We start from the raw sequence: 15529 nt of genomic DNA, 5'->3' as shown, positions 1-15529 counted from the left end.
CAAAAAGCCACACAACACATGCACGTCCACACTACAACAGCAACAGTGTCTTCCAGATCTAATGACAGTCATAATACATAGCAGTTTTCATAGTTTTTTTTCTCACTTAGATTGACTCAGTGGGAAACCTGACAGTCTTTGTTATCCACAATCCTTTTCAGGTCTTGCTAGAACTCTGTTGTGGCCACTCGAAGCGACTCTTTCACTCATTTGTCACTAAAGGGTCTTTCAAACAATCGGATTCAGCAGTGAAAGGGTTAACGAGGAAGGTGATCTGTGGCCGCTGTTTTTCCTCAGGTTGCAGAATCTGTCCTCAAAACTCTGCTGCATTATTTTCCATTTTAAAATAATTGGCAAATGTATTGGCAGTATTGGCAGATGCATTCAAATGTGTTTTTTTGTTTACTTATCTGAAATACTGTATGTTTCAGAAAAGTTAAAAACAATCAACCAATGACACAGCCCCCAGCCACACAGTAAGAGCCTCACAGGAGCAGGCAAAGAGCCGCATACGGCTCAAGAGCCACAGGTTCGCCACCCCTGCCCTAAACGCACCTGCGCCAGGCGCTTCATGCCGTGCGCTTAGATTGTTAAAATAGGGCCCTAAATGTGCCAAATATTAGGAAGACCATTTCGATCGTGCTATTAAGACGCACCACCAATTTCTTATTGTCCTAAAAATTTCACTTCTTTTAACATTCATGACATGACAAGAGACAACTCAATAAAGAAGGGAGCATGGCTTTTAACTGGGATCTCCGTAGTAGCCGATCTTCCTGATATTTCCCACATTAGCTGTAATTTACCGATGTGCATTGCATGAGACAATATCACTGATATTGTATCTGGCATTGTTGTAACTGTGTGTAGGCTTTGTGCCCATGGCCACTGAGAGCCGACTGGCTCCTGTGCCTGGCCCTGTTCCCCACAGCTATCCAGTCAACAAGGAACTCCAACTCCCAGAAGCCTTCACCTCCACTGCCACGCACTTCACCCCCATCATCCTGACCAATGAAGGGGACTCAGAGGAGGAGAGCCAACACCTTGGAGCTGCCATTGAAGGGTAGGATGTTCCAGAAAAAGTGCAACTATTATCACTTTACTTTTTTTCTGTTTTTAAAAAGCACATTTCTAGGTAAAATTAGTTTCATAAAATTTAAAGGAATAGTTCGACATTTTGGAAATATACTAATTTGCTTTCTTGTTGAATGTTAAATGTTAAATGTTAAATTTGGTGGTGGTGGTGGTGGGGTGAAGAGAGAGCTAGCCTGGCTCTCCCTCTACCAACAGCTCTTTTATGTACGTTTATGTACCGATAAAATAAATTTTAAAAATAGTTTCCGCAAGTGTAAGAAGGACAAGTTGTGGTTTTACAAGATATTAGTACTGGACTATTTCTGAGTAAACTGACTTCCTGCTGGCTCCACACACGCACATGAACGCCATGAAATAATTTACTGATACATATCTTCTAGAATTTCCATTTTTGGACTGAATGTATAAAATTCGGATTATAGAAAATAGTCACTTTGTGGTGTTTGTGAAGCTCTATTCTCGCCGTGACTTATAGTACACGGTACGGCTGCACAGTATATGGTTTTGTCAGTCTCTCCAGGATTTCGCAATGTCACGATCGCGCCAATTCACACAAATTCAACCAATCACCGCGAATTTGGTGCGACTCGCAATTTTGACCAATCACTGCAACTTTTCCGCAAATTTGACCAATAACCTGAAGTTTCCCGCGACTTCAACCAATCACAGCAGTCCCACGTGCACTCTGAGAGCCAATGACCAAGCAGGAGTGAGAACGGTTTGATCATTTCCTTGTTTGTGATATGAAGACGAGACGTGTGACTGACTCGGACATCTCACATTACCAACAAAACGTACAGCAAAAGACCGTGCAAAACATTTCAGACCGTCCTGCCAACCTGTAACCATTGATTTTAACATCAATGTAGACTGTAACGATTTAAAAGTCGCTGAAGTTGCTGCCGTTTCAATCCTGGCTGTCGGCTCTCTGCAGCGGGCGGGGCTGCTGCTCCATTTCCCCCGCGACTGACGCTTGCACACAAACACACACACACACACACAGACACACACACACAAACAACACACACGGTGGATGCAGGAAAAAAAGCAGACGAGATGACACGATGACCTACATTGAGGACAGCTACGCTCATTATTGTAAGTGCAATGATAAGTTAAAGTCCAATAAGTACTTTATCAAACCGTATAAATGTGTGTCCCAGACCAGGTTAGGAAATGAACTAACAATGTAAAGATCAACAAGCCACTGACACATATGTTCAAATTTGATTCATTCAATGAATTATTATTTTTTGTCTTAAATCCACCAGCCATTTTCATATTATACCAGCATCCTGAGCTTTTTTGGTAAGGTTACTAGGAAAACTCAGCCCAGAGTAATTTTATTCTCCCCAAAACAAGTTTCCTTTTTATTTTCAAAGAACTATACAAAAAAAAAAATATCTGCAATTTTTTACAAAAGCTCGCGAAATCAGGCATTTTGGGCCGCAACCATCTCAAAAAAAGGCCACGAAATCCTGGAGGGACTGTTTTGTTATCGTCATCGCAATATCGACTGGCGCAATATACATATCGCGATATATTGCAAAAGACTGAAAAGATTGTATTAGTTGAAAGAAAATATCAGTAGCAAACTCTTTTGTCTTTTTTTTGTGGTGCCTTTTATATTTAATTTAATGTTCAATTTGTTCAATAAAAGCAGCAGAACTGAGTACACTTTAATATCTGTTTATGTATCCCAAGTAATATCGTTATTGCGACATTCAACAATGTTATCCCATATTTTCCTCATATTGTGCAGCCCTATTACACAGAAGCATTTAATGAAATCTCGGGCCGAGTAGAAATTAGGGCAGACAGGACTGTTTAACCAAGATGTTTCTAGTGTGCGGTGTTGTCCTCGACTCTGACGGTCTGTGCCTTTTCCCAGATGCATATATCTCTCCCTCAAGCTGTCAAGTTTGGTACGCCAAGATACTGAGATACTGATGCCGCCAAAACAAAAGATGCTCACCTAAAACCTAGTTAAGTCTATCTCTCTTCTGGGATGTATGCTAAAGTGTGTCAGGCCCCTTTAGCCTGATTCCACCAACCTCCAAAAGGACAATGTCCTGGAACAAAACATTCCCTTTATCATGCAGCTGTCTAGACTCTCTGAAACTGTAGAGACACAAACACATTCACACATGAAGAGCTTTGGTTATTACAGACTGGCTGAACATTCTGGTCCCCTGACATGTGACCTACAAATGATCTGACGTCTGAGTTTTCCTTTTGTCTCATCTTACCCCAACATGGTGTTTCTGGAAATTCCACCACTTAAGCTATTCGTCTGCTGGCTGTTAGTTCATATTTAATGAACAGATATGAGAGCGGTATCAATCTTCTCCTAAACCTCAGCGAGAAAGAGAATGAGCGTTTTTCCCGAAGTGTTGAACGATTTCTTTAAACAACAGAATGTAAAATGAAAAATAATTGTAAAAGTAATACAGACAGAAAATGCTGCACAACTTTAAAAGGATAAATAAAGCTTATTAGCGATTGTTTATTTTACAGGACTGTGGATGGATTTTCAAAAAGCAGTGAACACATCGAGGAACGGGGCCTCGATTTCACTTCCCACTCATATCCGACACAGACTGAACCCACTCTACGTACACAAGAGTTGCCTGTTAATCAAGTAGTCTTAACTACAACATCCAGTAACCGGCCGGCCAACTCTACTTCTACTCTCACTGATATTTCATGTCTGGACTCTCTTCCTCTGCCGTTATCCACTAACATCAGTGGTTGTGGTGTTTTCAACAATTACATCTTCCGTCAGGATCCCACAACAGGAGATCTTTCCTTAGTGCCTGTGCAGGTTAGGGCTCCAGAGTCTCTCCTCGGGTTGGATATCAATCTCTCCCTGGTGCCACAGCCTCTACAGGGACTAATCACAGTTCCAGAGAGCACTGATGGTCCATTCATTAACTGTCTGAATGGGCCTGTGAGGCCTGGACCCTATGATTATCACCCACCGTCATCTAATTCCAGTGGTAGCTCCATCATTACTGACGGCCCCCTGGAGCACAGGGCTTACAATGGACTAACAAATGCAGGAGCTCGGGCTGAGGAGCATTCTTCTTCAGAGTCCATCTGCCCTAAAGTCCACCCCGCCCTACAGGAGGTGATTGACGTGCTCAAAGGAGAGTTTTCACTTGATGGGTGTTTGGACAATGAACATGAGGACATCGCCATGGGTATGTATCTTTAGATACTGTCATATAATTGTATTTAGTGCTGGGTTAAAATAACTGATTCTGATAATGTTAACTAGTTGTTTGTCAGAAACACGTTTCAGTGAACTATTTTCGTAAAATACGAGATCGTATTTCGAATAAGCCGCCATTACTATCGGCTGGAGAAGCCAGACCCACGTGACGCGTTGTCATTTCCGGTTTTAATTTTTTGTATTTCATCTCGCACGCGCAGAACGTATGCTCAAGACGGCGTCGCTTCGGTGTGTTCCAAGGCACTTTTGGGACCTCGGGGAGCCGACCGATCAGTCCGACTGCCTTTACTGCCGACGGTCAGCTGTCGGGTTGTTGTGTCAGGGGCTTAAAGTTTCACTATATTGTGTTAACCACTGCTGTAGTTTCTCAAGTCACGTTAGTTCAATTCTTAAAGTAAACCCGGTGCATTATAAAAAAATATTCAAGGGTTGCTTCTCGCTTGTAAAATTTACAGCATAGGTTATCTGAGAATATTTTATATCCAAGCAACATTTGTATTGTAACTTCCCTAACCTACTTAATATCGAGTCAGAAATGTAATCGAATCGGGACCTTGTGAATCGGAATTCAATTCGATTCTGGAAATCATTGGCGATACCAAGCCCTTATTGTATTATTGCTTAATTTGCTTTACGCAGCAATTGTGAACCACCTATCGTATCTATATTTGTACATTATGCAGTGATTCCCAACCAGGGGTACTTGTAACTAGCTGCAGGGTTCCAGAGAACAGACATGTTTAAGAAGTTTACAAATCTGCGTAATGTTCCTTTAACACCAGCTAGCTCCTTCACTGCAGGCATTTCTTTAATGAAACGACAAAACAATGGCCCACTCCATCATCCCGCCTTGAGGTGTTCAGACATATTAATTTATAAAATCGACTTTTTTTTTTTTCCGAGGGGAGTACATCTTCTCTTTGAAGGACCTCCAGAACCACACGTTTGCCAGTGTTGTGAAGGAGAGGTTCAGTGATCTGTACTGGGAAGACGACTTGCTGGGTGTATTGCACTGCCTGGTTAACTACAGCCCATCAACGCTGTGAGTAGGACTTTAGACTTTTCCTTTAAACTGACTGAGATAGGTCAGAAAGCAAACATTTCTTCTTTTAAAGGTCCCATATTGTAAAAAGTGAAATTTACATGTCTTTTTTGAATTACAGAGTAGGTCGAGGTGCTATATAAATACTGTGAAAGTATCAAAACGCTCAATCCACAGAGAAACGCTCACAGCCCATAATCAGAAACGGTGCCTTTAAACGAGCCGTCAGGAAGGTTGTGATTTCACAGCTATACTATATATCGGTAGAAAGTGCCACTATAGTGCTGTTACAGTCATTCCCCGGCTGCAATGACGATGCAGATAAGCATTCAATTAAAATGATCAAAACCAAACGCAGTGTTGACGATTCTCCTAGAATTTTTCCTTCTCCACCCCAACTTACTTGTGTTTGTCCGATGAAAAAACAAAATTCACAGACGACACAGCGTAGCTACAAGTGGTGGCATGCAGCTCTAGACATATGGCAATGTAAGCTTACCAGTAGCCTGACATCCAAATCAACTACATAAGCTCAGTCGGAGCACACTTCCAGCACAGTACAGTCGCAGTTCAGTTTTGCAGTGGGTGATTTAAATAGTGACAGGCTTTTTACATAACGCATCACAACACCATTGTTGCTGTAGTTCATCTCTTGACATATTACAACATGTGAAAAGTTACATACACATTTCGGTTTACTGACTGAACCATCACCACAGTGCAGTTCAGATTCTGACTTTTTTTTTTTTTTCATTATCATGCATCAGTTTTTAATCCTTTAAATAAATGGCTGTTTTTCAGGAGGTGGGCTGTCTAATGGATCAAATCAGCACAGTTAGCCTAAAAGAGATTATCTGTGGTGTCAGAATAATCACCCTAAATTGAAAAAGCATATCTAGTTAACAATAAAACAGCCAGCGCTTCCGTCCAAACATTGAAATGCCCAAATTTGGCTGCTTGTGGTCAGATTTTTAATGTATTCTTTTGTGGGTTCTGAAGAATAGAATGATCCAGTCCACACTGAATCTCCTCCTCTGCCCATTCTCAAATACATGTGCCCGTCCACACACAGCATTCAAATGAGCATTAATACAATATGCACTTCAAACATAAACTTAAGCAGCTTAAACGGTCCCTATGGTAACTGATTTGCAGCATATTTGTTAGCGCTGGGAAGGAAGTCGAGCCACATTGACGATGCATGTAAAGCCTCTTCTGCATTGTTTCAAATATGATGACAAGTAGCCCTGTGGGGGGGGGGGGTTCAATGTGTCTTAAGTGCATGAATGAATGCATGAATGAAGGCAACAAATTCCATGCTCCGCTCTTCTCTCCATTTAAATGTCAGCTAGAGACGAGCAGAGGGACGAGCCTGTCACTTCTGGCAGACGTCTCTTTATCCAGCCGTTGCCATGCTCTTATGCTCAGGGCAATGTGTGGAGAGGCCCTGGCTTTAATCTGCCGTGGTACTAGGGAGACATCACAGCTTTGCATAGAGATATACACTCTTCCCCCGGGCAGTTTTTTTTCCCCACTGTTCCAGTTTCTCTGAGGCGATAGACGGAGGACTGTAGCCTCTCTATTGAGAGATGGAGTGGACTGTGTGCTGTCCTGGTGCAGTTACGTTTTATTGATCGATCGGTGTGATTCGCAAGTGCATCTGATCTGCAAGATGTGAGCGACAAGCTGCAAGATGTTTGAATTTAGTCTTTCATGGATTTTTGTTTGGTTGTTAGTGGTTATTGTAATGGGCGATGGGGTTTTGTTTTAACATTAAATCAGTAAATCCCCACTGCTTTTACGCTGTATTCTGGATTCATCTGTGAACAACTATTTTGTTTTTGTCTTCAATTGTCTTTTTTTTTATTACATACTTAAATGCATATGGTTGTCATCGTTCTTTACATAATCGCTCATTTTCGCTAGCTTTGAACTTACTGTGTGTTTTCTCTCTTCTAATGCACCTCATGCAGTGGCTCTAATGAGCACCCTCTATCAAAGGCTGTGAAAAGGGCAGCCCTTACCCCGCCCCTGATAGCCACCGTCTGGGGAGGGAAGAGAGAAGTTTGCCTGCATGGTTGTCTCGACCTGAATGGAAACATTCACACGTCCAGTCCCGCTGCTGCTGTGGATTGTTGGGAAGGAGCCGAGGCCCGGCCCTGTCACAGAGAAAATGAGGCTGCGCTTGAAGCTCTTGAATTAAGAACGGAGGAGAGTCAACGCTGCATCTGTCAAGGTAGGAGATAGACTTGGCTACTCAACATTACTTTGTGGTTTAGACAAAGATCAAAGCCATTCAAATGACAGTGTGTAACTAGAAGAGCATTTGAAGAGCGCAGCCTTTTGCCGAAGCATGCCATATCTCAAAATCTTAAAGGAACACGCCGACTTATTGGGACTTTAGCTTATTCACCGTATCCCCCAGAGTTAGATACGTCCATACATACCCTTCTCATCTCCGTGCGTGTCGTAACTCTGTCTGACGTACCCACCGCTAGCCTAGCTTAGCACAGATCCTGGAGGTAACCGGCTCCATCTAGCCTACTGCTCCCAATAAGTGACAAAATAACGCCAACATGTTCCTATTTACATGTTGTGATTTGTATAGTCACAGTGTGTACAAATAACAAGGTCACATGAGACACAGCCATCTTCTAACTGTATACATACTGGGAACTATATTCTCAGAAGGCGAAGCACTGCTACTTCTGCTACTTGGGCGGAGTGATTATTACTCCAACTCTGAGCGAACTCTCTGCTCCTCACCAAGGGGCTTCTCAGGTGCAAATCACTCCGCCCAAGTAGCAGAGAGTAGCAGTGCTTCGCCTTCTGAGAATATAGTTCCCAGTATGTATACGGTTAGAAGATGGCTGTGAACTAAATATGGTCCTGATACAGGCTCTATCTGAACTCCTTGAACATGTCTTTACATAATTAAAACATGTTAATCTACATGCTGCAGCTACAGCTTCAGTCTCTAGAGAAATGGAGTTTGCCAATTTAAGTACAGTATCAAAAACAGAATGATTTCTTAGCACACTCTTTAATGGCTTGCCTTTCATGCCTTCAGCTGTCCTTTTTTTTTATAACGAGTAATCATGCAGGCCTAAATGAAGTGGAGTATTTCCATTCATTCTCCTTTATGCCTCTATTCAAATAAAGTAAAAAGACCTCAAATATGTCATTTACAGTAAACACACTTAGTGCATTTGATAAGTAGATTCTGTACTGCTTTTAGATTTGAACCCCAACCCATCTGTGATGTTTTTCTATATTTCCCTTCATTTGGCTGCTGACTGAAGTCATGAGAGCTGTGACTGGCTGTTGGATGCTGCTCTTAAGATTGAAGCACATTCATAAGAGTCCAAGGCATGCTAGCAAACTCTAAAGATGTGCTTCTCCTCTGGGAGAAGAACTCATTCCTGGCCAATGACATTCACAAACACACCCTATGCATCTGCTCTTGTTGTGCTCATGTAATATGCTAGACGTGGTCTTGATTACAAACAGCCTCTTACAAGATACTTGAGATAAAGAGATAGCGATAGTTGGAAGTTCAACTTGTGTTGCCTTCGAGCTCTTCTGCTAAACAGCGGGTGCATTGTGCCTGTGACAGAGTTAGCAACAATACCCCCAGCACCACCCCTTGATCTCTCAGTGTGTTTTTTTTCCTCACAAATCCAGTTTTTTTTGTTTTTTTTGCTCTCCATGTGATTCAGTCCCTCTCCGTTCTCTCTTTTCCCCTCTCTCGCCACTGTCCCTGTTTACTGGTCGAGGTGTGAGCACAGACAGTTGGGACGCGGGGGTCATGGAGGGAGGAGATCATTCAGCGGGGGGCAGCGATGAAAGCCCCTCTGAAGCCGAGTTTCTGTCGGTGAGAGAGGAAGGGCTGCCGGGGGCCCACGAGGAGCAGATGAGCCCCGACTGCTCCGAGGACATGGAGGACAGTGACTCTCTGGTGTCGGAGCGACTCCTCTCGCCCGGATCCAGAGCAGAGGGACTGGGCCTCGGCTTCAGCCCGGCCTGGTCCTTGGCCTTCTTTGGAGAAGATTGTTTCAGTCTGGAGGTGATCCAGTACGCGGTGAATCTGGGGCAGCACACAGGATCACCACGTCTGGATGTGAAAACACAGGTGGGTAGACCTGTCGAGCTTACTGCCAGTGAGTCACACTTGACCTTATGTGTTTGAACAAACATCAGACAGCATGGTTTATTTATCAGATTCTATTACACTAAGGCAATGAAATGGATATCATAAAGTATGTGTTCCCATGTGAGTTGTGTATATGAATGCAAAAGCTGATAATACTATCATGGAGTGGATGTTTTTTAAAAAGAGTTTTTTTAGCAAAAAGAACAAAAACGATAGTTCTTGGTACATGTATATATTTCCATCAAAATATTCTCTGGATTCTCTGGAATTGTTTCATTACTTCATGTTTATAAACTGCAGATTGAAAATGCTATGCTGTGATTTAATTCACTGTTTCCATTTCCATTTTTTGTACATTTATCCATTTCCTCCATGTGGTTATCGAATACAGTTTCACATCCTAGTTTCATATGAATAAGTGCAGGAATTATTTTACTATCTGTAATAAAGTGGGGCACGGTCAGGCTTTGGGGTAAATAGGACGAGAACATGTGGGGGACTTTAGGATAATTGGCATATTATTCTCTCCAAACTGGATCTGAATATTAATATGTTGAACTTAGCCCTGGGCAAAGGAAGTTACTATCATTTGCAGAAGAATATTAATGAGCAGGCTTTGTGTTTGCACACTTTGAAGGCACCACTGCGTCTTCAAAAGGTTGTGTTACAGCTAATAACACACCTTAAGAGCCGTGTGGCTGCGACTTCTCACTCATTCCACTTCAAAAGAGCTGCTGTGTTCTGTTGCCACGGTGAAAAGAGAGAGAGAGAGAAAACAGAAAGTGCTGCTCCATACGCACTGCAAACACCCAAAGGGTTCTTTCAGTGAAAGCAATGTGGTGTTATTTTCGGGCCTTTTGTGTGATTTTGCGTGATTTCCTTTTGAACAGGAACTGCAGCAGCAGCTGATGATTGAAACAAGGAATCTAAAGAAAACGAGAAAGTTCTATCAAAAGCTGTTTCAACAAGAGCTAAAAAACAAAGGTTGGTTACCCATTTCATAACACTGTTAGTAGGGCTGGGTATCGGTCAAACATTTTTGGCAGCGATAACCGTGAATTCGATACCGGTTCCTGGACAATACTTTTTCCAGTTGCAATTCTATAAAATCCATTTTAACAAAAAGAAATGAATAACATTAGACATTATGGTACAAATCATATACATTTTTTTTTTCCAGCTCCTTTATTCACCTAAGTGACGCACACTATAGTCAAGCCTCTCAAAATACACACACACGTTAGCCCTGTCTCTGTGCGTAACGTAGAGTTTTTCCTGCATGCCTCCTCGAAGTGTAAGGTTAGACAGCCAATCAGCAGCCTTATCAGATCTTGGTACAAGCATGCTGCATGCTTATTGGCTCACTGACACTGATAAGAGTCACTCCTTAGGTATTGCAAATTCATATTGAATGACAAGGCTTTTATTTTTTTATTTTTTTATTAAAGATTATTTTTTGGGCATTTTAGGCCTTTATTTGGCTAGGACATCTTAGATTTGAAAGGGGAGAGAGAAGGGGAATGACATGCAGCAAAGGGCCACAGGTTGGAGTCAAACCCGCGGCCGCTGCGTCGAGGAGTAAACCTCTATATATAGGGGCCCGCTCTACCAGGTGAGCTAACCAGGCGCCCGACAAGGCATTTTTTGATACTCTATACTAAGGAGGCAATTCGGCCGGTGACTGAAAAAATGTCGGTACCCAGCCCTAACTGCTAGTATACGGAAATGGCATTGCAGCTTCTAGTGTGATCTACAAAACCGTGAATGTGTCCCAAAGGTTCTGACAACAAACTGATGCTGTCCAAACTCACGTCCCAGTTTGAAGAACTTCGGTCCAAAGTGGTCTTCTTGGATTGTGTGAAGAAATACCTTGAGGTACTTACAAAGTGCTACAATTCCAGACACTCCACACAACAACTCGGCCCTTCTATCCTTTGATATGATTTCTTGTATTTCTGCAGATTTTGAGTGTGGACCAGTGGGGTTTGGAGGTTTCATTGCTGCCTTCGTTGGCTGTCTGTGGACCTGTCTCTGTGGACATCCAGTCCTCTGAGGACCCGTCTGTTCTGAGCTTTGGTACCAGCAAAGGGAAGAGCGCTCTGCAAGCTGGGTCTCCTCTGGGCCTCATGGCTTACCTCTACGCCAGGTATTATGGATGAGGGTTCACATTTGGAATGTGCTAGCCTTGCTTTTTCCTCTAGTCAAGTCCTGAGGTCGCATTATTCAATGCCATAACTCAGAAACAGAAGGGAATATTGTGACCACATTTCACATTTGGTGGGTAACTGAATTGGTGACATACGCACGTGTGGTTTGATAACAAATAAAACGGTCCTTCCAGAAAAATGCGGAGTTTTTTTGTGATTGTTGCGGGCAAAAATCCTTGATTATGCCGCACATTTTCTTAAAAAATGCGATGGAATATGCGGGATATTTATGCAATTTTATGTGATGAAATTGCGGGAACTTGCAAAAATTGCGGGAACTTGCAAAAACTGCAGTTTCATCATGACTTCATCACGGGGTTTGCAGCTTTTCGATGACGTAATTACATCACTTCATAACGTTCCCAAGGCAACAGGGGAAAACGGCTGCTCTTGTGTGAAGTAAACGCAACATTTTTCAACTTTCTGCTAAGATATATGTGATTTTTTTGCAACGAAAATGCGGGGATTATGAAATCATGCAAGCCCTACATATTTTGCGCAGAAATCGGCAATTTAAGCGCCAAAAGTGCGGCGTATTTGAAAAAATGCGGCCGCCGCATAAATATGCGGACTTTGGCTGATTATGCATTGAATTATGCGATCGCATAATCACGTTTTTCTGGAGGGACTGATAAAAGTGAAAGGAAATGTCGGCTGTGTGAGAGTATAACACTGTCTCAGAGAACGACCAGCGGCAAGAACTTCTGTAAGAAAAACACAAGTTGTGAAAGATAGGCCTATTCATGTTTCTAATCGCATTTACATTTAATTTATGTTTCACAAAAATAATGTTGTTGGGCTGTATCAATGCTGAAATTTTCTTTATCAGGTAGTTGAATAGCAGGCGAAAAAGACTTTTGAAGCATTTAGTTTAGGTTGATACATTTGGATGTTTGAATTTGTGCTCACTCAAAGATGGTGTAAGGAATTGCTGAGTGGCTTTAAAACGGTTCAGTTATTTTTTTATAATGAAGATTTCTTTGTTTCCCTGGCACAAAAGGGGAAATGAAAGACATTGGCATCGGCCCAGAATTTCATAACCTGTGCATCCCTAGTAATTAAGGAACATGTCACCCTGTACAGGTTTTTTGTCCAACAATGGAGCTCTATGGCACACAGTAATACGATATATCATGCTTTTGCTACAAAGCTGCACAGTTACTGTGGTTAGAGACCTTTTTTATACCGTTACTATTAAGCCTAACAATACACGTCAGTAAATGCGTTGTCTCCAATTACATTTAGGTTTTAATTTGTCTGTCGTGCACTCCCACTGGCGTTCTCTTTCTGTCAGGCTGTCTCTCTTCAGACTAGGACGTGTAGGTGGCTACATTCCTTTTGTTCCATCCCTAATTCTGATCTGTAAACAATGACGCTATCATCTGACGTTACAGCATCTGGTTCGCATCTGTTGCCATATGGGAAACCGCCTCAACAATCAGAGAAACAGGAACACAAACCATCATTTTTGTAGCCACTTATAGTTCCCACGCTGAAGCTGTTTTTTTGTTTTGTTTTGCTAATTGCATTGATAAGGCTTGTTTTCAGTTTATGTCCTCAAAAGGTGTCTTAATTAATGGCTTATTAGAATTTCAGTCAAACTGCAGAACCATTTACAGTAACAACTAAAACATAGGCAGGGGTATGATTTCCTCTGGGGATGGGAGGGACATGCCCCCCCACACTTTTCAAAATCCCACTTTTGTTTACCTTACTTACAGTACAGTTTCAGTTTGACTCATGCACTGAAACAAAGATAGTAGTTCTGAGATTAATTCAAAATGTTCAAATTCTCATCTGAGTCGCCTTGTTTATTTTAATGTGCACTCACAGACACTTAACCTTTACAAGCAGTAGAGAGTGGTTAACTATATACTATAACTTTTATATGATGTGTATACTTAGTTTTTTGTTGATCTTCATGAATACCCATTTGTCTGGCAGCTCACATGACAGCCACTATCACTTTGGTATGACGCTGCCTCACACTGAAAGGAGCCATTTAAAGTCATTCAGGCACTTCATAAGGATGCCACAGGGACATCTGCTTTTAAAAATGTTCTGGGCACAACTGAATGGGAGAAGACCCTGGGAAGTAGTACGTCTCCCACATGGTCTGAGAGTTCTGGAAGGGTCCCCATGGAAGGAGTTCAGGGTTTCCCCCCAGAAAAGTTGTTTAGCCCGGTGGCAATCGATTTTTTTGACGAGTGCCCGCCTGGGGCCAGTTACAGACTGCTGGCAGCACTAATGTAGAGCCCAATAGTTTCTGTGATAACTGAATCATGGACGGAATCGCAAAATTGAGAATTTAAAAAAGCTATAAGACAGATCCCATAGGGCCCTACATTAAGTCCGTGCTAAAAGCTAACTGGACATTTGAAGTTTTAAAAAAATAATTCCCTGTGGCTTAGGCCTGGTGGGGGGCATCTTAGGCCCAGTGGGCCACCAGGCTTGCAATACACTGGGGGAAACCCTGGAGTTAAAGGCATATGCTGGGAGTATAAGGCACTGGATAGAAAAGGCCATTCTATGTTGCCACAGGCTACTATATTCCTTAATTTGCAGTGGAATGTTTAATGATACATTTCACTGAAAACTAACCGTTAAACTGTGTTGCTTTCTGAAACTTAATTCAGTGTCGCTATGCCCCTTTTCATCCCAGAAATGCAGCTGTGGAGGGCTACATCCAGCAGTTCCTGTACACCTATCGTTTCCTCTGCACTCCTGAGAAGTTACTGCAGTTCATAACTGATAAATTCATCGGTGCTGCAAGGTACGGTATATCCAGTAGCTCAGAATTACACCGAGAAACATCTATGTACAGTACAGTATGCCAAGAAAAAACATGAAAATCTCCAGTCCAGCCTCTCCTGGAAACTACAAAACATAATGCACAATAGCACACAGTGTGAACCATCTTGCACTGACCAGTGCCTGAATTGGACCAAAAAAGGTGCTAGTACCTTAATTCAGCCGTTGCATAACATGATCATTGCATGTGTCTTGGATATATTTACATTCATATGTGCATCTTGTATCTGTATAGTCGACTATTCGACGATTCAATCTAAGGAGCCTGATTCAACTACCAATCTCACAGTCGAATCTTCGCAGTGTCCAAAATTCTGTTATGAAACAAAGGCTCATTCCATTCAGGCTATATGGGGGACAGATAATTGCTTGGTTTCTCCAAATAAATCATGATATATAGTAGGGCTGTGCAATTAATCAAATTTTGATCGCAACTTTTATTTCGGCTGTATGTATCGAGAAAAAAATATATATTTTGCACATTACGTTTTGCAAGTACACTCTTATTAGGGCCCGACCACAAATAGCACTGAAAGTTGCGAGGAACCTATTGTTTTTGTACAGATTATTATTAGGGCCCGAGCGCCAACAGCGGCGAAGGCCCTATTGAAACTGAAGGAATTATTAGGGCCCGAGCACGAAAGTGCGAGGAAACTATTGTTTTTGTAAGGATTATTATTATTATTCCGACGAGTCACTCGCATTTTTGAGGGGCTTAGCATGCTGGAAAATTGCAAACATGTCAGACCTGGCGAAAACTACAAAGTTCTGTAGTGATTGGGCTCGGGCGTTGCCAGGGAGCGCTATGGAGCTCCATGATTCGGAGAAAAAAAATGAGAAGTTAATATACCAAATTTTGAGGGAACATAGGTCTCATCTTGAAGTCCATGGAGCATTTTTGTGAACATTTTTCTATCCGACAGGAAGTCGGCAATCTTTGTTTTCGTGCGAATATTTTCATTTTACGAACACTTGTTTGAGGACTT

General features: G+C 42.1%; 1 protein-coding gene across 3 annotated transcripts in view; it reads left to right on the top strand.

The window, feature by feature from the left end:
• LOC116047849 (kinase non-catalytic C-lobe domain-containing protein 1) overlaps positions 1-15529 on the top strand; it is a 59135-nt gene that overhangs the window by 30492 nt on the left and 13114 nt on the right. For 2 of the 3 annotated variants that reach the window (XM_031296855.2, XM_035992317.1), the window contains 9 exons: positions 871-1063; positions 3613-4298; positions 5234-5372; positions 7346-7608; positions 9149-9504; positions 10416-10509; positions 11303-11400; positions 11487-11671; positions 14395-14505. In XM_031296855.2, the coding sequence (XP_031152715.2) occupies positions 871-1063; positions 3613-4298; positions 5234-5372; positions 7346-7608; positions 9149-9504; positions 10416-10509; positions 11303-11400; positions 11487-11671; positions 14395-14505 (2125 nt within the window). The remainder of the gene's footprint in view (positions 1-870; positions 1064-3612; positions 4299-5233; positions 5373-7345; positions 7609-9148; positions 9505-10415; positions 10510-11302; positions 11401-11486; positions 11672-14394; positions 14506-15529) is intronic. The other variant, XM_035992316.1, reaches the window with a different exon arrangement.

Source organism: Sander lucioperca, chromosome 15 (genome assembly GCF_008315115.2).
Source record: "Sander lucioperca isolate FBNREF2018 chromosome 15, SLUC_FBN_1.2, whole genome shotgun sequence".
In the NCBI taxonomy this organism is placed as follows: domain Eukaryota; kingdom Metazoa; phylum Chordata; class Actinopteri; order Perciformes; family Percidae; genus Sander; species Sander lucioperca.
This window is presented reverse-complemented; position numbering and strand designations above follow the sequence as displayed.